General features: G+C 41.6%; 1 protein-coding gene across 1 annotated transcript in view; it reads right to left on the reverse strand.

Annotated features, from left to right (window-relative positions):
• Window positions 1-24,119, reverse strand: part of LOC135232749 (uncharacterized) — a gene marked incomplete at its 5' end in the record, with an annotated part of 63,174 nt that overhangs the window by 26,582 nt on the left and 12,473 nt on the right. Inside the window, one exon of the mRNA XM_064293543.1 lies at window positions 1-10,505. This exon is cut by the window's left edge and continues 26,582 nt beyond it. Within this exon, the coding sequence (XP_064149613.1) occupies window positions 10,359-10,505 (147 nt within the window). The remainder of the gene's footprint in view (window positions 10,506-24,119) is intronic.

Raw genomic sequence — 24,119 nt, forward strand, 5'->3', positions numbered from 1 at the left:
GAAGAAGAGACACAGATACACACGGAGGAAAGACACCCACGCGAAGATGGGGCCAGAGATGGAGTCACACTGCAGCTGCGAGCCAAGGAACACCCGGGGCTACCAGGGAAGATGAGAAGGGATCTTCCCCTAGAACCTTCAGAAAGAGCGTGGCCCTGCCAACACCCTGAATTTGGGCTCCCTGCCTCCAGAACTCTGAGGCAATAAATTCCTATCATTTTAAGTCAGTCACTTTGTCACTTCATTACAGCAGCCCTAGGACACTAAGACACACCTTCAGGGCCACTTCCAAAAGCCCATTAGAGCCCACCCAAATGGATGGTTCTTTAGGAACCTCAACAATCCAATCACTGTGGACATCTGCACAGTGTGAGGGCCTATCTGGAACGGAGGACAAACTGGAAAACATCCTCTCTTGCTGTACCGTCTATCTGGCCTCATAGTTTGCCATCAGCCCAATCAGGATTAAAAATGATGACCTCTGTCTTTTCTCCCCTCTCACCTTCATTCTCTCAAGGTGTATATTTAGCTTTTGGCAGAGCTGCCAAAGGGAAACACCAAAAGCAGCTTTCCTGTGGGGTTAGCAGTAAACGGCTGGGCTGAGAGAGCAAAGAGAAAGTGAGTCATGGCCATTGTGTTAAATATGTATGTTTTCTCTGGCTTTCTTTAAGATGTTTTCTTGCCTGACTTGGAGCTATTGGCTTTAGATTCCCTCGCCAAGAAAGTTCCACCAGGGACTCCAGAGGCAGGCTCTTACTAGCACTCAAAACCCAGACTCTTTCATGCAAATTCTAGGCACTTCAACTTGTAATACCTATGTCTTTTTCACAACAATGCCATTTAAATGAGGCAATAACTGAAATGGCTTAACCAGGGAGATGCGGTTTAACAGTTTTGTAATCTAGCTATCTAGCCCTGGTAGAGGTCTCCGTGTTAGAGGCACAGATCAGCAACTGGTTGACGGAGATCCCACAGCCCTGAACTAACTAACTAACTAAAATGCCCTTCGGTTTGATTGCCAGTCACAACGGTTATATTTTATTTTCTCCCGTGGATTCTGATCTTTCCGACTAAGTCCTCACACATGAGAAGGGGGAAGAGACCCTTTGGACGTAAACCACATTGAGTAGTTCAATACCAAGTGTTGAAGCAGCATGTTTGGCACATTGTAGGACTCTGCAAATGTTTATTACTTTTCTTCCTTTCCCCTCAAATGAATGAAAACCCATTTAGATCATCTCCAGGGTAGCAGCAGACTAAAAAATAAAAAATAAAAACTTTTTAAATGAATAACAACCTGGAATTTCCTTTCAAAGCAATACAAGTAAACGACTCTGCATATTACATGAATTTGTTACCTCTGGATTACCATTTAAGTTGTAACGTTCTAAATAAAAATTCCTTTACAGGTAGCATTTACAGGAAAATATGTATGAACACAAAGCTCTCTGGCATTACAGGGTAAAACAAAAATACATACATATTTTTTAGGTCTACAAAATACAGTTAACAGCATTAGAAGAAAACCCCCTACTTTCCTTAGGAGTCACGTGTGGCGAGACTGTATTAATAGCACCCTACGTGAGGCTTGCGCTCATGCCAACCACCCTTTTCTAACAAAATTTTCTTTCAAGTTCTCCTTTTGTTGTGAAGTTTAATTATTGCCTTCTTGCTGGTTATACACAACCATACATATCTTTCAAAAGCTAATTGAAGCGTAGAGAAGTTAAGTATGATTTATTCAAGGTCAAATCTCAAGTCGGTGGAAAAGCCATACATACATACAGCCCTCCTGCTCTGAGCGCTCTGGGTGCTGAACCATGCTGCATGGTGAGGCTCTGACTTTTGATTGTTGTTTCCAAAATTCCCATGGGTATTGTAAAAGCAGCTCATGTTGACAAGATGGAAGGAAGAAGTGTCTAAAAAATATTGTGTACGTTGCACAATTTCTCATTCCTGCCCCTATCGCACACACCAATTAGTTATTAACATAAGCATTTTAAACTCTCTTAAAGACACTGTACAAACTGACTCAAACATCCCCAAATGGGAGAGATTTAGTTGCCTGACATGTACCCTATTTTTGCCATTAAATGCAGCTGAATCACAATGCCTGGTAAGCAGTTTGTGCAAAAAAAAAAAAAAAGCTCCACATTTAAGAGCTATTCTACATGGCAGTAGGCCCCATTCTGAGAGAAGACTCCTATGAAAGATGCCTGGGAAGGGTGAAAAAAAGACTGAGAATGCAAAATGCGCTCAGAGGGAGAAAAAATCACAAGTACTGAGTTGCAATGAGAAATGAGGGCACCAGAGCCGTCATAAAAAAACATTCACAAGCATGTGCAGATTAAACAGATAACAAGAAGGTTTTTTCCTCTTTTATGAAAAAGGAGGTCATTCCTCTTGCTTTCAGGACCTTAGAAAATAAACCAGAGCGGCCAAGGGTTTCGAAGCTTTGAGCTCTGGGCAAAGAAGGCCTTTAACATAACTCAGTCTTAAAATCAGGAGAAACCCTAATTTCAGGGAGCTGTTTGTATTTAGCCTTCTGCTACCACACTTAAAGGCTCCTAGATTGAACAAATGGGCACTTTTTTTTTTTCCTGATATCTCTGTATCATGAGGAGGCTCACTGGCCATTTAATTTTTATTTAATCATGTTGGCTGTTTTTTTCTCGGCCTCTTTCTCCCATCTACCCCCATTCCGCCCACACTGGCATTCTCTGTGGTCAAAGAATCTGTTTCAGTATTAGTGTTCAATATAGCAAATGTCAAGTAAACACTACACATTTCCTGTGCTATTTAAAGCATCCTAAGCAATTATTTGCTCTAAAGTATTAAACTGTAAATTTTCCTAGCTAGTGCCAATTCCTATCATAATAACTGTCACGGAATAGTGCTGAAAATACTCAAAGGCAGCTTTTAAATCAGTGACACTCTTATGGGACATGTGACAAGATTTTTTTAGTCCCCATATTTTTATGGCATGTTTTTGAGGCACTGGACAAAACTGGAAAAAGTGTGATGTTTAACTCTTTTTCATATTTGAATTCTAATAGGCACTGTCATTCAATCCAAATTTTGCAAAAAGATAGAGATAGCAGATACAGATAGACACGTACGCATGCTCACTTCAACCTCCTCACCACACTGCTTGCTATTACAAACCAAAATCGTAACCATTGAAAACATCACTACATTTGACAGTGCTCCAAATCACATAGTTCATAAGACAGTCCCCCAACACCAGTTCTAGAAAAGGCTCCTGTTATATTTATATATACAAATGCATGAAGCCCTAGAAAAATAATAACCAACACCAACACAATGCAGACATAAGCGCAATTTGGGTAAGCGCAAATGACCACATACATTCAGACACATATGCCCTTATAACTACATTTATGATTAGCTAGATTGTGGTTCTTTTTAATCTTTTTAATTGTATTAGCTATTTTGTAATTACATGCAAGTAACTTAAAAGTTAGTATAGTTCTAATCTTAAATGGCTGAAACTGAATTAAATTGCCACCTCCTTGTACAAAACTGTATGGCCCTTGGAAAAACTTCCTGCAACAACGTACAATTTGCAAACAAAAACCAAAAGCTTCCTTGCTTACTTAAAAAAACACACACACACACACACAATGAATTACTCAAATATATTTTCCAGCTGATGAAAGAATTATATTATTCCCCCTGGACCATAACTCACTTTGATTTTTACACACTGAACCAGGTATTACGAGTTGGTGAAAGGCTGCATTAAAGGACAACAAGGTTTTATTATCTAAACCTGTTCCACTCAATGGTTTGATTGTGTTATGAAGTACTCTCACATCGGTTACTAAAAATGTATCACTATCGTAAGAGTTACAATAATAAGAACTGCATGTCTATAGAGCTAATATTTGTGAACTATAACCTGACAAGCTCGTTAGATCTGTCAGCACAAGTTCCATTAAATCACCCCTCTCAGCCATCTGTTTGTTATAACCCGTCAGAGCAGGGAGGGGAGACTCCACCAAGAATCCCCAACATTGTTCGTGGCACTCAGATCTGGACATCCTACCAGAGAACATTCTCCCTGACCTTTTAAAACAGGTCTGACTCAGTTCCTCTCTTGTGCTCCACCGTGGTGAGAGAAAAGGGGGAAGAAAGAGAGCCAATGATAGAGCAGCGAAGGAGAAAGGAAGGAAAAGAAAAAATGATCTAGCCAGGAGGCTTTTTTGTGCACTTTTGCTAATATTTTCAAACTCATTTTTCTACAATGGTTGCTGCTGAGGTGGGAGAAAAGGTGACAAGATCGGGGAGGACCACACAGAAGCCACCAAATTCAGTTTGTGGTAATTTTTAAATCTGGGTGGGAAGTTACATGAGTGTCCTCTAAACTCACATTCTTTATAATTTACACTTATTTTGTGAATCTGATTTTGTCTATTCTCAGTATTTGGTAAAAACAATTTTAGAAAACATTTAGGTGAACAATAAAGTATAATTAGTAAAGAGCATTGAGTTTGAAGTTAAAAATGGCACGAGTTGAATCCCAGCCCCACCACTTCCTAGCTCTGTGACCTTGGGCAAGTAACTAACCCACTTACCTTATCTGTAAAGTGGAGATAATAACTACCTAACTAGGTTTACTGTGCAGATTAATTAGGACAGTGAGTGACATATCCTAAATCCTTGACATGATAGCATGCTAGCCATTCTCAAAATGAAAACAATTGGTTCTCTGCCCTATGGCCTTTCTTGAACGTGCACACTGTCCCTCGAGTTTTCAGTCATAAAAATAAGTATTTAGCCAGTTGGATGGACACGGGAAACCTGGGGTGGAAAGGGGGAGTGTGCTGTCACATTATAGGGATTTCAACTAGTGTCATATAACAATATGTATATAAATTTTTGTATGAGAAATTAACTTGAGCTGTAAACGTTCACCTAAAGAATAACAAAAAATGATAATAATAAAAAAAATAAGTATTTAAGTGAATGGCTTCTTGAACAAAGATGTCAACAACCAAACATTTTTTAACGGTAAAATTCCATATGTGGCTATCTAGAAGATGCGCGAATGAGCAGGAAAAACAAATCTAAGAGTTCCACAGAAAAGTGTGAAGAACTTGAGTAACCAGGCACCCTTTCAGGAAGTTCAGTTAATAGTAGTGATGTTAGCTATCTCATACAAGAGAAAAGAAAATTCTGTCTTGAGAAGGACTACAAGTACAATCTAGCACTAACTTAAAAAAAAGTTTAAATACATCTATTTATCTCTGTGTGTATTCAAAGTTCACAAGATACCTTAAATGTTGATATCTTACATTGACAGAGAGTAACAATTATCAGAATCTACTTATTTCTTTAAAAAAAAAAAAAAACCTGTCCTCTAGAAAATAAGAAATAGGAAATGAAAGCTTAATCAAAGATTAAGTTGTTCGAAGCTATGGGCCACAGCTTTCTCAACTTTACTGATCCCCGCTAGCACACTGTCTTGCACGTAGCAGGTCTGCAAGAAATCAACAGAATTAAATCGAATATAAAATAAGGAGGTTGGACAAAAACGTATGTAAGGTTCTTTCTGATTTTAAAATTCCTTGAAATGACAACTACCTAAATGATCCAACTATCACTGATTATAGCTAACCTTCATAGACCACCTCAAGATTTCCCTGCCATACTAATAATGAAACTTACTGAAGATAGCCCTCCTCCCTTTAACTTCAGTTAACGTGCACATGATCAATTCACAGCTCTTGATTTCAGCGTTTAATTCTATCATCATAATACTAAAAATATACCTACCCTCTACAAGTTTCTAAAAATATAAAGAAACTGGTAACTCTGAGAGAGATGAATGTTTTGAAGCCAGAGAAATTAAATTAAGATGGTTCTTTTTTTTTTTTCTGTTAATAATTCTTAACCTTCCTTCGGTGCATTTACTGTGCATTGCGGTCCCTAGGTGGTACAAACGGTTAACACACTTGGCTGCTAACCGAAAGGTTGGAGGTTCAAATCCATCCAGAAATGCCTTGGTAAAAGGCCTAGCGATCTACTCCAAAAAACTGTGCTATGGAGCACAGTTCCACTCTGACGCACAGGGTCACCATGAGTAGGGATCGACTCAATGGCCACCGGTTTTACTCCTTATATAATACAGTGGTTCTTTTTGCAGAAAGAAATCCACCTCAACAGTTTGTCCAGAAAGAAAAAGAGGTAAGTGTAACGGAAAAGTTCCAAAGAATAATTTTTACATTATATAGCAATTAAAACCTTTTAAGCAACTATATCCTCCTACAGCTGTCAAGTCAGTTCTGACTCACAGCGACCCTGTAGGACACAGCAGAATTGCCCTCATACGGTTTCCAAGGAGTAGCTGGTGGATTCAAACTGCCAACCTTTAGGTTAGCAGACACAGCGCTTGATCACTATGCCATCAGGGCTCTATGCATATACATATACATATATATATACACGTATATATAGATACATACTATATATCCTATATGTACATATATGTACATATACATATGTGTGTATATATATATAATACCATAGCTATAGAACTGGTCAGAAATGAATATATTTAATTAGATGCTGATTCCCAATAAGAATGGAGGAAAATCCAAGTTGAAGGATTAAATTCCCCTCAAAATCACTCACATGTCTATACTTATGTCACCAAGTGCTTAGGAGTTTAATGTGCATTCCAGGCCTAAGTCTCCTTCCAGACAATAGAAACTACTAATCTGCCACGTTCCAAACTGAAAACGATTCATCAGCATTTTATGCATATAAGAACAGCTTCTAAAAGCTATTAACAAAGGATATTTCTAAGTGAAGAATCAAAAGACATAAAGACTTCAAAGTCAAAACGTAATGCTCTTGAAGAGTATATGGGATCTCTGTATTATTTCTTACAACTCTGTGTGAATGTGTTAATATACGATTATCTCAAAAAAATTTTTTTTAAGTTTTTTTAAAGTAATGTTCTTTAAAGGATCTCTGGGTGGTGCAAAAAGTTAAGCACTCGACTACTAGCCGAAAGGTTGGCAGTTCGAACTCACCCAGTGGTGCCTCCGAAGACAGGCCTATTGATCTGCTTCCAAAAGGCCACAGCCTTGAAAACCCTACCGAGCAGTTTTACTCTGCACACGTGAGGTCTCCGTGAGTCCGAAACAACTGTATGGCAACTAATAACACACGTATTCTTTCATTTTCTGAGGTACATGCTAAGAGAAAAAAAAAACCTTTCAGCTGAGGAGAAAAGCAAGACCACTGCTCCTTCACAGAAACTGGCAAATAAAGAATGTATGCACAAAACACCTGGATTTACTTTCCTGTTTTCTAGGCAGTGACTTTACTGGGGGATAAGATTAGCTAACAGTCAAATCTTCAGAGGGATGAATTACATGCTGACACACAGACAACACTCACACACAAGAGAGCAAAGCTGATGCCATTTAAACATCATGAAATATTTTCCTAACCATGCACAGATGGAAGTACAGACTTTTCTGCCAACAGCCTGGTTCAGAAACTTTGCTTTATTTTTAATCATTTGGTTCAGAGGACCCGTTGGTGATTAACTTCTGTGTTGGATGGCAAAGCAAGTAAAGTTCCTGACCCACAGCAAAGAACACAGAGAGAAGCTTAATTATTTTTAAACAGCTAGTATAATATTGTAAACCATGTGTAGGGACAACTAATTTGTCCAAGACCTACTGACATCTGCTGCAGTTTGAAGCTGTACAGTGAATCAGCATAACCGAAAAATCCAAGAGATCTCTGGGAAGTGACGCCAAAATGAAGTTTTTAATGACAAATAAATGTCCTTGAGAAACAGCACTAGAGCAAGAAATGGAGGGGAAGAAATTAATAGTATAAGGACTAATCCGATTAGCCCTAGAAGTTTCAGTTTTGACTAGGAACGCTGGGTAGAATGCCAACAGCTTTAAGCACAGGAAATGGACTCAGATGCAAGGAGAAGTTGGTTAGGAAACTCAAGCCATAGTATGCAGAGTCACACACTCGAATTGCTGAGCAAGATGAAGTTGCAGAAGAGAAGTAGAAAGAGAAACGATGGTCTAGCAAATAAGACAGAAAAGATGGTCAAGGTAAGGAAAAAAAAACAAAGCAGGTTGGGACTCTTTTATATTTTTAAGGGCTGTGTATGAAAAAAATTAAAGAAATAAAAAGGAAGAAAGCTTTTTCCAAATAAGAAAACAGTAAATCAGTATAAACACATAAAGGAAATAAAATGTAAGTCATCCAGCAAAGAATCTCAAAGGTAAAATGGGGTTGAAAATCTTAACAGACCTTAATTACTAGAGAAGACTTCTCTTGATCCATACCCCTAAAATGTTAAGACCTTCTGTATTTCAGTCTTTGATGTCCCAGGAAAATCTCAGACCCTGCTGAGCCACAGGCCGCAGAGAGCCCAAGCGATTCAGGAGTAATAGCCATTACTAAAAATTACATTTGCAAGGAGCCCAGGATCAATGCCAGAATTACCTGGGAATTTAAAAACAACAAGCACCTAATTTCTCCTTAAGGAGTACAAAAATGGAGAATGAAAAAAGAACACCCTTTGCAGGGACCTCAAATTCTTAAGCTTAGTTCTTAAACCACTAACACTGGCTGGATTGGTTGGAGGTGATCTGTTCCACAAAGTTCAAAATAATTCGATTCCTATCGTATATATTTTCACATTCCTCCTTCTCTGCCACACAAACTGGTGAAGGGTATGTATGGGTATGTGCGTTAGCAAGAGAAGAGAATTTTTTTTAAAAAGCACACCTACCACTGAATTATCTATATTTGCAAATGGTTTCGGAATACCCGCTTAGTATTATTACCATGGGCCACCGGCCATGGCTTAGAAATGTTTTTATTTCATTTAGAAATGTTTCTATTTGCTATAACAATAGCCACTGTGATGAGATTTGACCTGTGTCTTTGCCTATAAAGCAATCCTATAAGATATGTAAACACGAATTCAATTTTCTTTAGGTCAAGGAGAGCACACATATGGTTGTCAGAACAAGAACTGCTTTCTGATATTCTCGTTAAATGAAAGCTATTCAACTTGAATCAATTGCTGTATCCATTCTCCAATACACAGCAGATTTATATTTCAGAAGGCTTTTGACAGGGAACAAAATGTTACTGAAATGTCTCCTCCATTCCTTTTGTCCTACATAACATTCCATGAGCTGAACTCCCAACAAGGGGCATAAATTTGTCAGCTTCTGTTTGCGTTTGTTCTATTCTAGTTTGGTCTTTGTTGCAAATTTTTAGTTTTGACCCTTTCCTGACAAAACATGAATATACACCTGTTAGTTGTGTTCCAACTTGTAATAATAATCAAAACAAAAAAAACCTACATTTTTATTCTACACCATTTTTAAGCACTTATAAATTTTTTCAAAAATTAAAAAAAAAAAAACCCTGTTCTGGTCAATTCCAACTCATGGCGACCCCATGTGTTACAGAGTAGAACTGCTCCATAGGGTTTTTTCTTGGCTGGGATCTTTTATGGAAGCAGATTGCCAGGCCTTTCTTTTGAGGTGCATTTCTTTTGAGACACAGGTAGGTGGGTTCAAACTCCCAACCTTTAGGGTAGCAGTTGATCACAAACCATTTGTGCCACCTAGAGACCTTCATAAAACAAACCTGTTGCCATCGAGTCGATTCCGACTCATAGAGACCTCATAGGACAGAGTAGAACTGCCCCATAGGGTTTCCAAAGAGCAGCTGATGGATTCAAACTGCCGACCTTTTGGTTAGCAGCTGAGCTCTTAACCACCGTGCCACCAGGGCTCCAGGGACCTTCATAAGCCCTGCTATTTAAATCAGTAACAGAATATTTTTTCTTACATCTGCTTATGTAAACACTAGACATGCAGGGAGAAAATTGTTTCAGTTCAACAATCCACGCATTCCTGCACAAAACCAATCACTCCAGTATTTCAAAGCTAGATCTGTGGAGCGAGACTGCTAGAACTAGCATGGGCGAGTCTGTGCACAATGAATTTATCCTCCACTGCCTCTGCTCCAGGTCATCCCGGGACTATGCCTGCGGGCAAACATCAAGACGGAAAGAATGGATTGGTGCCTTTTTTCTAGGATCTTTGTGTAAAGATTCAACAATGGGCTCAGGGGGAGTCGCCACTCTGCAAGTGACGAAGGTGTGTAGCTGCAAACTGATCAGGCAGAACATATATCATCGTTCTGGCCGTTCAATGACTAAGCCTTAGCCAGCTCAAAATCAGTCGGAATAAACGTCAGATACTGGGAGAGCTAAAACAGTGTTCCTCAGGAATGATGTCCAAGAGGAGGTCTCTGAAGCTGGGTGTCATCCTTTAGGGTGGCCCAAAATAAAACGGCGAGGCATTATGCCTCCTGGCGAGTTCATATATACTTTGAACGCCAAAGATACCACCAAGTCCAGAGGACTTCTGATGAAGATCTTGGGGCAAGAAGAGATGTCCACCAGCACTCTCTGTGACCTGTTAGAGAGAAACATTCTTAGCTACTCCATCACCGAGCAAAACTCCTGTGCCAGGCTGTATCTTCTCGACTCCTAGGGAATAAAAGCTGTAAAGAGATTGAGTCAGTACACCTAAGAGAGATGGCCATGTATAGTACCACTGATAGAAAATCTGGCACAACCAAGTCTAAAAATGAGAAGATTCTAAGTATTTATGAAACAAAAACATGGTCTCCAGCCACCAAATGACTTCTGCAAAGTAAGAAAGGGTTTCCTAACCATTATTACACAGGCTTCTAGCACCAAGAGATAGACAGCGTTTTTTACTAATAACCACTAGATGTTGCAGGACTGCAGATACTTAATTATCATGGAAGACGACTCATGTTTCTCAGAGATACCAATGTCCCCCGCTGCCTCTCCCCAGCCAGCAGACATGAGTCTGAGTCACAGGTGGCTAGGTGAACTTCCTCTGTCCCCATCTGTAGCATACAGTAGAAAGACAGCCAGGTCCCACAGATATTGAAAGAATCTGACTATGATATCTCCCACCCACAAGGAAGAAAACTTCGCAGAGAAGATGGCATCAGATTTCCAGATTACATACAGGAGATCAGTTGGATTTCCTGATGTTTTTAACTTTGCTGACACTAGTGCATTCAAGGAAATACAGCTCTAGCAGCTTCATCTTAAAGGTGCAACGGCTACAAAAGAAACACCGCTCTTCACCAAGCCATCAAGTTTAGGCTCTGACACTACAAAGCCATCAAACGTCTGAATTTATCACTACATGCTTCAAGGGATAACTATGACTACATACGTGCATGGGTCTGAACACTTGCATGTATTCACCTTTCTTTCCTTCTCTATCTCCATCTCAAGGTGGCTCTGTTCAATAGACTATTCAATAGAATAGAACGGGACGGATTACTCAATAAGCAAGGTATCCATGGCCGTAACTGCGCTTACTTACTAACCTGTAGCGCACAATTTTACCTGTTTTTCACAATGCGAAATTGTACACTACAATTTCAAGTAAACACAATTAAGATCACCTAAGAGATGTGGTCATGTACAATATCACTGATGAGGCTTCCAGATCGAAAATCTGGCTACAACCAAGCCTAAAAATGATTAGGTTCTAAAGTATTTATTCCACAAAAAGCATGGTCGCCAGCTACCAAATGACTTCTGCAAAGTAAGAAAGGGCTTCCTAACCATTACACCCATGCATACCTTCCTTACTGGTTAATCTGCCTCTGCTCTGCCAGGCCAATTCACTTAACCAAAGTTATGTGTCTTCTTGGTCTACGAATTTAGAGGGGCAACTGAATAATTTCTGGGGTATCTCAGTTATACACAGTGATAGAGAAAAGAGCTGAATTACGAGTCACAAAGTCCGCGGCTTTGTGTGTTTCTATCCTTTGGAACCCAGCAAATCACTCAACTTCTTAAGTACTGTTTCCTCCCATGGAAATCAGGAGGATACACTCTGCTCACGGAGCCATTGTGGCTATCATGGATGGAATTGTGTCCCCTCAAAATAGGCACTGAAGTCCTGGCCCTTGTACTTGTGGATGTGATCCTGTTTGGAAATACAGGTTTTCTTTTGTTGTGTAAATGTGGTCATACCAGTGTAGGGTGGGTCCTAAATCTGATGACTTTTGAGTTATAAAAGGACCAGAAGAGACACAAAGACAAATACATCTGAGGATCCTCTTCTAGTCAAGGAACCGAAGAACGCCCATGACTACCAACAGGGAAGGAACTGACCTGTCTAAGACCCTGATTTGGACTTTTAGCTTACAGAACTGTGAGACAATAAATTTCCACTCTTTAAAGCCTCCCACATGTGGTATTTCTGTTACAGCAGCACTAGGAAATGAAGACAATGACTATCCAGTGAAACAATTTATACAAGGCACTCTGAAGTCTGTGATGTTCAGGTGGCCCATGACACACTAGCCACACTGCACATGGTTTGGATGACTGTGGTTTTCAAGGCTCTCAGTTACTAAGTCAGAGGCTCAGACTGCAAACCACCATCAAGCGACGGGGGTAGTTGTGACTAGTCCTGCTAGACAAGCAGCAAACGTAGGACTTTCATCCCAATGACATCCTTGGAAAAAAAAAAAATCCTTGAAGACCCTGGATATTTAAAATGGGAAAGTTACAGAAAAGTTTTCCTTAAAGAAAATTATTTCCTGAGCTGTCAAGGGAAAGAGTTAAATTAAGTGCACCATTTAGAGGCAGAAACTTGAGATCAGGCAAGTCACCAAACGTTCTCTGCACACCATAGAATAAATAACCCTCCTGAACTTAAAGACGATATGAACTGCAACTTCCAGAGCTTTGTCTGGGAAAGGCTCATAAACTACTGGTAAAAAGACCCACGTTTCAAGGTCACATGCAAAAAATATTTTTCATCATTTTAAGGTTGCTTATTACTCAGAGTCACCTATTCTAATCTCCAGAATGACCGAAATAGATCTAAAGTTTGCTGAGAGGGAAAAAAAGTAGTCTTCCTCCTTTTGTATCCGTTTACAGTTTGTTAAAATAGCAATGCTCGTTTGGATGACGCTGAGGCGAAAAAAAAGGAAAATACAACCTGTTCTTTCTGAAGAGTAGAGAAAGGTACACAGGGTTACAAAGACTTAAATAGAACAGGAAAGCCAAAATAAAACACCAACTTTTGGGCTTAGATGCTATCACCGTATTTCCTTCAAACTGCACATAAGTCAAGGTTTTATGGAAGGAGATTTTTAAACAAATAAGCAGATCATCCTTTCTTTCATCCCTACAATAGCAGATAAACTTGTTTTATGGACCTATGACCACCTCTAAAAGAAAAAACAAAACACTTGTTCATCTTCTGAAAAGTATCGATCAGGAACAAGAAGCAGCAGCCAGAGGGAAACACCCTGCGCAGCTGCTTGTGTAAAGGCCACCCCCGAAGAAAAGCCACAACTTGAGGGGCCACACCTCTCACTGGTGTGGGCTACAGTGACCCAGGTGGATTCAGAGGTGGCCTGGAAATGGAGTCCTGAGGAGAGGAAGAACAATAAAAACGAAATTCATTCAGAGTCCTTTCTGCCTCCACCTGAAACCTGCCAGAGCAGAAAAAAAGCTGCAGACTCAACTCCATGTCACGGCAATCCCATGTGTGTCACAGTAGAACTGTGCTCCACGGGGTTTTCAGTGGTGGATATTTTAGGAAGCAGATGGCCAGGATTTTCTTCTGAGGCACCTCTAGGTAAACTTGAACCTTCAACCTTTCGGTTAGCAGCATGGAGCATTAACCACTTGCACTACCCAGGAACTCCACAAGAAGGTACAGTGGGCTTTGTGGTACTTCCCCTAAGGGCCTGCTTCACCAGACAAAGGGCCCAGGGCCTCAGTTTCTAATCAGCCTCCCTTTTCATACCTGTCTGAATGTCTATCAGGAGCACATGGACCCTCACACCAATAGCTACAAACGGACAAGCTCTATCTGGAAGAGTTGTCCTCACCTACCAACAGGGCAACTCCTAGATGAACTCACATGAACAGGTAAGAAGAGATTGGTGACGACCTGGTCAGCCAACTCGAAGGGCCACAGACATCATGGTCAGATTTCACTCCCGCCCCATTGGTCTCATTCCTCACAGACAGGGTGACACAGAGGAGGAAGGGAGAGACATTTTCAGAGTCCTCCTGTCCACTATGAATGGTCCCCCTTTCCATGTGGTACCTCACCTGGGCCTGAACAACCTCACGTAGAACTCCAGAATTACTCTCCTCCAGCTAAGATCTTCTCCTCAGGATAATGATCTCACCAGGAACCTTCACCTGAGTCAAGGAACAGGGAGTCAAGGGAGCCTATCAAGCCCAGAAGGCAGACGTTAGGGATGTGGACCTCAAATCCATTCATTCATTCCACACATACCTGCATTTCTAAGAATTCTCAAGTATTTGAAATTCAAGAGGGATTTTTCAGTATGAAGAAAGGCAGTTCTAGACATTGGTGAAAAACAATGAAATTCTTCCTGCACTGAACTCCAATAATCATAGTGTTTTGTACTATATGTGTAGTACTATAAAACATAAATATCACTGAGCAAGTCCGGCATTCTATTTACGTATAACTTTTGTTCCAGAAAATTTACTACCAGGCTTTTCTTTATCCTTCCTTTCTCCTTGGCACAGCCTTCTCAGCTATTTTTATTGCCTTTCTCACCCATTGCTGTGATGCACAAAACACTCGGGCAAAACAGCTCCCCCGACTATGCTCTCCCAGGCCCCATGCTAGTTCCAGACCACAATTACGTAAGCTATAGTCCTTATTAATAAATGGAACCATATTCAATTTGTACATAAAAACTCATGTTGTAGGGGAAATGCCTGAGTTTATTGCAGGCCTAATTTTTTTTTTTTTAACCCAAAAATCCAAACCCACTGCCATCAAGTCACTTCTGACTCATAGCAACCCTAGAGGACAGAGTATAACTGCCCCATAAGGTTTCCAAGGCTGTAAATCTTTACTGAAGCAGACTGCCACATCTTTCTCCCTTGCAGCTGCTGGTGGACTCGAACTGCCAACCTTTCCGTTAGCAGCCAACAACTTAACCACTCTACACCAAAACCAAACCCATTGCTACCAAGTCAATTTCGATTCATAGCAACCCTATAGGACAGGGTAGAACTCTCCCACACAGTTTCCAAGGGGCACCTGGTGGATCTGAACCGCCAGCCTTTTGGTTAGCAGCTGTAGCTCTCAACCACTATGGCACAAGAATTTTCAAAACCAGGTGCCATCAAGTCAATTCCAATTCATAGGGAGCCTATGTGCCAAATGCTGAGAATGGAACAAAGAAAGAGTCCCTGCTATCATGGAGCTTCCATCTACCTGGGAAACAGGCACTGGACAATTTACACGAGGCAACTTTGTTACAAAAAAGGGAAGAACAGGGTATTACCGGAGCAAAGAACAGGCAGCACATAACCTAGTAGGAGGGCTCCCTGAGGAAAGGAGTCCCAGCTGAGATTTTAAGAATGAGGAAAGGCTTACCAGAGGGCAGGGTAGAGCTGAATGTGAGGGAAGAGGAAATAGCATGGCTAAAAATTGGGACTCAAGAGAGAGTAGGGCATGGTACCGGGAAGATGGACAAAGCCCCCAAAGCCTGCTAAGACATTGTTACGGGCTGAATTGCTTCCCCGAAAATGTGTGTTGGAATCCTAATCCCTGGGACATAAAGCACTTGGCTGCTAACTGAAAGGTCAGTAGTTCGAACCCACCAGCCACTCCTCAGGAGAAATATGTGCCAGTCTGCTTCCATAAAGACTTACAGTCTTGGAAACCCTATGCTGCAGTTCTTACTCCGTCCTGTAGGGTCACTATGAATAAGAATCAACTTGACCGCAATGGGTTTTGGGTTTTTGGACACCTGTGGATGTAATCCTCTTCAGAAATAAAGTTATCTATTTTGTGTTAACGAGGTCATATCAGTGTAGGGTGTATCCCAAACGTAATCACTTCTGAGTTATAAAAAGAGCAAAATACACATAGACAAGCAAGCACAAACGGGGGAGAGAGGAGGAGACAGAAGCCACGTGGAGATTGCCAAGCAACCGAGGAACGCTGGGAAAAGACAAGGCTCTTCCACCAGAGCCGACAGAGAGCACGCATTCCTCTAGAGCCATTGCTCTGAATTTGGACTTCTAGTCTCCTGAAGTGTGAGAAAATAAATTTCTGTTCTTTAAAGCCACCCACTTGTGGCATTTCTGTTACAGCAGCACTAGCAAAGTAAAACAACCGGGTTAAAGATTCTGGACTTTATCCTGAGGGCAATGAAACACCAGGGGTGGGGCGAAGTAAAACAGAGATGTAAACAGATTTCTAATATTAAGAAACATTCGTTTTGGCCTCAGAGAGGAAAATGGGTTGGACCAGAACAAGAATACATTTAGAGAGGCCATTTAGGAGGTTTATCAAATCCCAAACCACCCAGGCAGGCAATAGCCTAAGTTCTCACCTTGAAACCAGACTTCCTCAATTCTTAATGCCAAGGTAACTGCTCCCAACCTCCTGTCCAAAGAGCTATCTCCAGTGAGGAGATACCATAGGAAGGGAAGAGCGCAGTGTTGTGTTTCTCTAGTCCTAGTGTGGATGTGAATTCCAAAACACTTAACTGTGCTCAGGCAGAACCTGTACATAGACCAAGAGATAGTCTTTTGAACAGAACAAGGGGATACTGCGCGGTTTCAAGTTATATGAAAGGTTTGCATCAAGGTTGTATCCTTTCACTGTATTTATTCAATCTGTATGCTGAGCAAATAATCCAAGAAGCTAGACTATATGAAAAAGACAGGGTATCAGGATTGGAGGAAGGCTCATTAACAAACTGTGTTATGGAGATGACACAACCTTGCTTGCTGAAAGTAAAGAGGACTTGAAGCACTTAACAATGAAGATCAAAGACCATAGCCTTCAGCAAGGAAGATACCTCAACATAAAGAAAACAAAAATCCTCACAACTGGACCAATAAGCACCATCATAATAAACAGAGAAAGGACTGAAGTCATCAAGGATTTCATTTGACTTGGATCCACAATCAACACCCATGGAAGCAGCAGTCAAGAAATCAAAAGACGCATTGCATTGGGCAAATCTGCCACAAAAGACCTCTTTAAAGTGTTAAAAAGCAAAGACATCACTTTGAAGACTAAGGTGCACGTGACCCAAGCCGTGGGGTTTTCAGTCGCCTCAGATGCATGTGAAACCTGGACAACGAATGAGGACTACAGAAGAAGAACTGATGCCTCTGAGTTGCGGTCCTGGTGAAGAATACTAAATATTCTTGGACTGCCAGAAGAATGAACAAATCTGCCTTGGAAGAAGTACAGCCAGAACGCTCCTTAGAAGCAAGGACAGATAACGAGACTTCATCTCACATACTTTGGACATGTTATCATGAGGGCCCAGTCCCTGGAGAAGGACATCACACTTGGTAAAGTGTAGGGTCAGCGAAAAAGAGGAAGATGGTCAACGAGCTAGACTGACACAGTGGCTGCAACGATGGGCTCAAACAGAGCAACGCCCATGAGGATGGTGCAGGATGAGTCAGAGCCAATACGACAGCAAGAAGCGGGAATGGAAATCAAACCCAGAATCCCATTCCCCAGTAAAGTAGCCTGCAGGACGGTCTGAGCAGACGGTGTAAGAGCCATTACGTCCTTCAGACCTTCAGGATCCTGAGATATGTCAGACTCTTAGCCAGGCCTGAAAGCCCTGACTGATCTCACCAGGCCCAGTGGGGAAGACTGCTGACAGGCATACCGCACCATAGCCAAGGAGGGCTCTCTTGGAAGCACAGGTCAGCCCTGAGAACAGAGAACACCGGCAGGGCATAAAAGACTCGTCACCCAGCAAAATGGCACATGTGGGGTGAATGAAGGAGTGGAGAGTAGCGGGAGAAGGGAAAAGGGGCTCTGGGAAATAGAATACACTATAGCTTCAATGGAGTCCCTGGGTGGAGGAAAAGGTTAATGTGCTCCTAAACAAAAGGTTGGAGGTTTGAGTCCACCCAGAGGAGCCTAGGAAGAAAGGCCTGGAGATCTACATCCAAAAAAATCAGCCACTGAAAACCCTATGGAGCACGGTTCTACTCTGACACACATGGGGTTGTCACAAGTCACAGCTGACTCGACAGCAGCAAATGTGTTTGGTTTTTTTTTTTTTAGGGTTTCAACAGTCCCCAAGCAGAATAGTAGACAAATGAGAATGAGGGCTGTTCCCAGCCAGGCTGGACTGTTGGCTGGCCTGGTGCAGAACCTGAGCTGCATGAGTCTCACTCCTTTCTTCCAGGTGGGCACTGGGTAAATCACAGAAGAAAAGAGCAACAGATCATATTAAAAAAAATACGCACAAAGGCATGTAACTGAAATGAAAGAAAGACAGACTAGGGATATATCGTAGCAAATATGACTTTAAAAAGATTAATATTTAGAACACGTAAAGAGCTTGTATACACAGATTAGAAAGCATCGAGACCCCCATTTGCTAATTGTGTAAAGGACAATTAGCAAGTAAACATATATGTAAATGTTCTATCCTGAGGAGGGATCAAAACAATACAAATTTTAAAAGCAAGGAGACTATTAAATTAGCCAAAAAGATAATAAGCCCCACAATTAATCAGGCCGAAGCAAGACACATTCCTACATTACTAGTAGCAACATAAATTGGTGCAGGCCTTTTAGAAAACAATTCAGACCAAGCCCCCTTTGACTTAGTACTAAGTCTTCTGTTAGAAGTATATCCCAAGTAAATATCCCAAGTAAATACTTAGGTGTGTAAAAATATTAATTGTAGCTTTATAATAGTAAACAACTGGAAACAACTCAAATGCCCAAAAATCATACAAAACACAAATTAGGATAAAACTACTTGAGATACTATACATAATCATTGCAGATGATCACTGAGAAGTCAAGGCCACAGCATGACCATACTTATATTAAATAAAAAAGCAACACTGAAAAAGAGACATGCATAAAGGTGACCATGATTTACGGACTGGGATGGTCCAATCACAAGGAACTTTTTCTTTTCATTATCATTGTAATGTTTGGGCAATGAATGTTTAAACATAGCGTTTGTATCAATCATGTAGAGGTGAACACCCTCTTCTGGGTAACAGATCAGCCTTCAGGGAATGTAACTTTCACTTTAGTGCAAGGCATCTAGGCCTTCCCAAGTTTCAAAAGTCTTTCTAGATTCAAACCCAGGCAGCCAACCACTCTTCCCTGGCTCCCCAAGGACTATCTGCTCCCTGGGGCCCCTCCTGCCCTGAGTATCTCAAAGACACAGCTCTTCCCTTTGCTTCTGTTTTCTTCCAGCTCTTGAATGCCATTCCCTCCCCTTTCTTCTTTTTTTTGAGATCCCGTTGTTGCTGTTATTGTTGTTATCCCAGACTCATGGGGGTCCCGTGCACAACTGAACAAAACGCTTACCAGTCCTGCGTCAACCCATCATCAGTTGCAGATCAGACCATTGTGATCCATACAGTTTTCATGGGCTGATTTTCAGAAGTAGCTCGTCAGGTCTTTCTTCCTAGTCCCTCTCAGACTACAGGCTGTGGTGAAACCTGTTCAGCATCACAGCAACAAGCCAAGCCTTCAACCAACCAACTGGGTGGTAGCTTCACATGAGGTGCACTGGCCGGGCACTGAACCCGTGTTCCACGCATGGAAGGCGAGAATTCTACCACTGAACCCCCAATGCCCTCTACTGAGGTCTTACCATGAGCCACATATATAGAGAGAGTGTTCATTTGACTGTTCCAACAGTCCTGCAAGATAGGTGTTGTCATCATCTCCATTTTACAGATAAGGAAATTGAGCATGACAAATTTAAGAAATGTGACCTAGGTCACACGGCGAAGAAGGTAGAGCCAGGATTCAAACATCAATCTCCCTGACTTCAAAGCCTTCACTTTTAAACACCCCCCTTCCTCTCTACCTATCAAACAAAATAAAACAAAACAAAGTTTAATAAACTCTATTTGCACTAGTTGTCTAAAAAAACTATTAAAATTGCAATGAATTGAGACATCAGTATGGACTGCTTACAAATTAACCCACAAGACAAGGTAATGCTGTACACACTGACTGAAAAAGTGGATGCAGAAAAGGAATTATCTAGAGTCTAAGATTTGCACCTGCTGGTAAAACCAAGTGACATCAAAAGGATTCTGACTTGCAAATTCCAGCAGAATATGGCCGTCGATACTCCTCCTAAGAAGAGCTGAGCTTCTGCGTTCTCCTTGCAAAACCTATTTCCACAATTTGCTGAAAGATTCCTTCCAGTTCTAACGCGTTCCACCTCCAGAAATGGATGTTGTCTGGGGCATGGTCGCAAGAACAGTTAAGAGGGAGCAGAGAAAGTATGAAGGTATGAAACTAATAATGATGGGGTGATAAATGATTTTTGGCACCACTTCCAACTCACTCTATAAATAATGGAACAATTATAGCTAAAATGTAAATTCTAATTAAATATAAAACCTAACAAAGTCAAGCAATAGCCAATGACGTCTGATGGAAGCAAAGGCCTTGGGGGAGCTGAGAGGAAGAACAACGATAAAATCTATCCATGGAACTGCACAATGGTAGAGGCAGACGAGGCCAGCATCTATTTCAATTCACTTGCTTTTGGCAGACCGGGGAACCAAGGTAGAGTGGGCGGCCCAACTCACCCTGTGGCAGGGCAGGAAAGAGAAATTCCTTCTCCAAACTACCAGTCCAATGCCACGGACCAGACCACACTCATTCTGCGTTGTCCGGGAAAGCTACTCCATCTTAAGCCATATTTTTAAAATTGTATTAAACATTCTATAAATATTAAATTCCTTTTTAATAATTTTCTAAAGCACAGGGGCAGGTTTCAAAAGGAAGCCTGGTTTTGATTTCTTTTGGAAAATTGCACACGGCTCCATATTTAACCTCGTATGGAGTGAAATATTAACAGGCCATATAATGGCTTCAGTGTTCCTTCAGTAAAGCTAAACAGAATATCCCTCAGGCCTACAGCGTAGTTTCTGGTGCACATATTAAACGCAACGCTCTGCTCAACAAGCCCATCACTGTTAAGTAACTCATCAGAAAATAAAGAGGGAATTACCAGGGGGGATTGCCAAGCAATTAGTTCTCTGAAGCAGATGACATACAACTGTTGCAGGGAGGAGCTTCCCGGTTAGTCATATGTCAGAGGCAAGCCTCCTAATCTGTGAATAAAAATGCATCACATATGATTACAGCTGGGAAGTGGGCTGGAGCTGCCAGGCTAGCGCACAGGTAGCAAATCCCAAGGCCTCTTCTGTTCTGTGTGCCCTTAATGGGACAGAGAATGCCTCTGAGAGGTATCTGGTAGCTTAGGGGTAGACTTCTCCCCTTCCATGCCAGAGGCTAGGGTTCAATTCCCGGCCAATACACGCCTTATGCGCAGCCATCACCCATCTGTCAGTGGAGGTTTTATGTTGCTGTGATGCTGGACAGGCTTCAGCGGAGCTTCCAGACTAAGACAGACAAGGCAGAAAGTCCTGGCGATCTACTTCCGAAAACCAATCAATGGAAACCCTATGGATCACAAAGGTCCGATCCCATTGTGCATGGGGTCGCCATGAATCGTGGGACAACTAGGTGGCAGCCAGCAATAACATAGCCAGCCTCTAAAGAGAAAAAAAAGAAGAAAACTCCGTGTTAATTTTCACTAACCTCAAGAAAGCCAAGCTGGCCTCCCCTGAGCAGGCTAAGAGAAAAGTGATGTTTCTTTCCTCTTGTTTGGACGTGAATCAGCATAGGTTCGTTCACTGGTCCAATGGAGGAGAGAAAATGAGAGGGTGGGAGGGCAGGGAGAAGAAGGAACGAGAGGGCCGAGGCTCCTGATCACCACCCGGACTGAGCGTGACCTGCTTTCACTGCACAGCTTGTTCTTAAGTGTCTGCATTCACCACCATACAACCACCTACCAGACTGGAGAGATAAACAGGCCCTATCTGCCAAATCTTGCAAGCTGAGCAATGACCCAGTGAAGCGCTTTTAAGAGTCAAAAGTTCATCATCTCTCTGGGACTCTTGATGCTAAACAACACTTGGAACCCAACTTAAGACAATCCCCTGAAACACAGATAAGCATATGTTGCCAATGTCTTCATTTTCTTCCATTAATAATTGTTGAAAGTGTGTAGGAATCCCAAGAAGGTATGAAGAATGGTGAAGAAGGGAGGAAATAACCACAAATACAGAGTTAGGGATTATCAGAAAGCCTGTGAATCTGAACGAAAAGGGAGGTGTCAAAAAGGCAGGCTCATTGCCCCTCAGCTCTGTCCTGATCCCTGACCTCAAGAGAGTGTGCTGTCCCTCTCATAAAACAAACAAACAAATAAAAAAAACCCAAATCTGTTGCCGTCGAGCTGACTCCAACTCATGGTGGCTCCAGGTGTGTCTGGGTAGAACTTTGCTCCACAGGGTTTTTAATGGCTATCATCCTACTGAAGTACAACACCAGGACTTCCTTCCATGGCGCTGCTAGGTGGGTTTGACTCGCCAACCTTTTGGTTAGTAGCCAAGCACAAACCCTTTGTGCCACCTGGCTATTAAATATTACTACTGGCATGCTTTGCCTTCTACACCCAACCGTAGACTTCTTAAGGTCAGAATTCTGGACTTAAGAGGCAGCCCATGGCAGCAGTTAAGAACACAGGCTGGGGTCCAGCCCTGACTCTACCACTTAATAGCAGGGTCACCTTAGGCAAGTGACTTATCCTCTCTGTGCCTCAGTTTCCTCCTCTGTGACATGGAGATAACAATAGTGCCTGCCTCAAAGGACTGCAATGAGGAATTAATACGCAGAACAGTTAAGTGTGAACTAATAATCATATCTAGATTCCCTTTTGGGCCTACCTGGCATAATGCCTCTCACACATTCGACACTCATTAAATATTTGCAGATTGAAAGTTCTGCCTCTGGAATTGTTTTCTCCACTCCTCTCACTCCTATCCTAATCTTCTTGGCTTTTATGAAAGGTAAGTAAGTCACTGCCTTCATTCTGAGCTATTTGGGGCATGCAAAGAGTCCGTCTAAATAACTCAGGTACCAAAAAAAAAAAAAAACCTCGATCCTCAAACTTTCTCTAATTATATTACAACAAACTGCGCACTAACACCAACACATCCACATAATTTCCGGCCCTCCTTTTCACTTTGAGACATGTAGTTTTAGCCTAACTTTCTCCCCAGAGCTAAGGCTCATCAATTCTGTATTTCTATATTTTCTATAAAATGAGAAACCAAATTGGTCAAAAAGCCCTAGAAAGTAGCTGCGTGTGTGTACGCACACATACACACACACATACCCATTAAAACCCACTGCTGTCAAGTCGATTCCGACTCACGGTGAACCTATAGGACAGAGTGAAACTGCCCCATAGGGTTTCCAAGGAGCAGCTGGTGGATTGGAACCGCCAACTGTTTGGTTAGCAGCCAAGCTCTTGACCCCGGTGCCACCAGGTCCCCTATATATACCATTTAAAACAGTCTACATGAATCCTTCGGTACAGGCTCCAAAGCTACAAAATATAGCTATATTAATGTGACTTATCAAAGTACAGTAAATGAATTGCCACAAATGAACAATCGCTACAGAGTCAAGTAGATGGTACAATGCGATTTACACACATCACCCGAGATGAATAAATCAACATGGAAAATATCAAAGGAAATGCTGCAATTGTTCTTAATATGTGCAGGGCTTCTCTGAAAATCTTAATAAAACTGTTTAGAGGAAAATAGAGGGATCATTTGTTTAAATGAAAAGAGATACTGCATGCACTGAATTTTAAAAGCAGCATTCATTTTCATACACACATATTACATTTGGCTAAAATTAGCTCAAGTTCCTATTTTTTTCAAAGGCCTTAAAGGAACAAAGGTTTCAACAAGATGAGCTATAGTTCAGATGCCTGAGTTTCCAAGGGGCCTGAGCATCTAGAGAAGACCCCCGATTACCCATGGACCCTCCCAGCCTTTTACCCCCCCCCACCCCGGGTCTTAAAGAGAAGGCACACAAAGGCTGTATCACACTACCACTTAAGCT

This window comes from Loxodonta africana, chromosome 1, assembly GCF_030014295.1.
Source record: "Loxodonta africana isolate mLoxAfr1 chromosome 1, mLoxAfr1.hap2, whole genome shotgun sequence".
Lineage (NCBI taxonomy): Eukaryota > Metazoa > Chordata > Mammalia > Proboscidea > Elephantidae > Loxodonta > Loxodonta africana.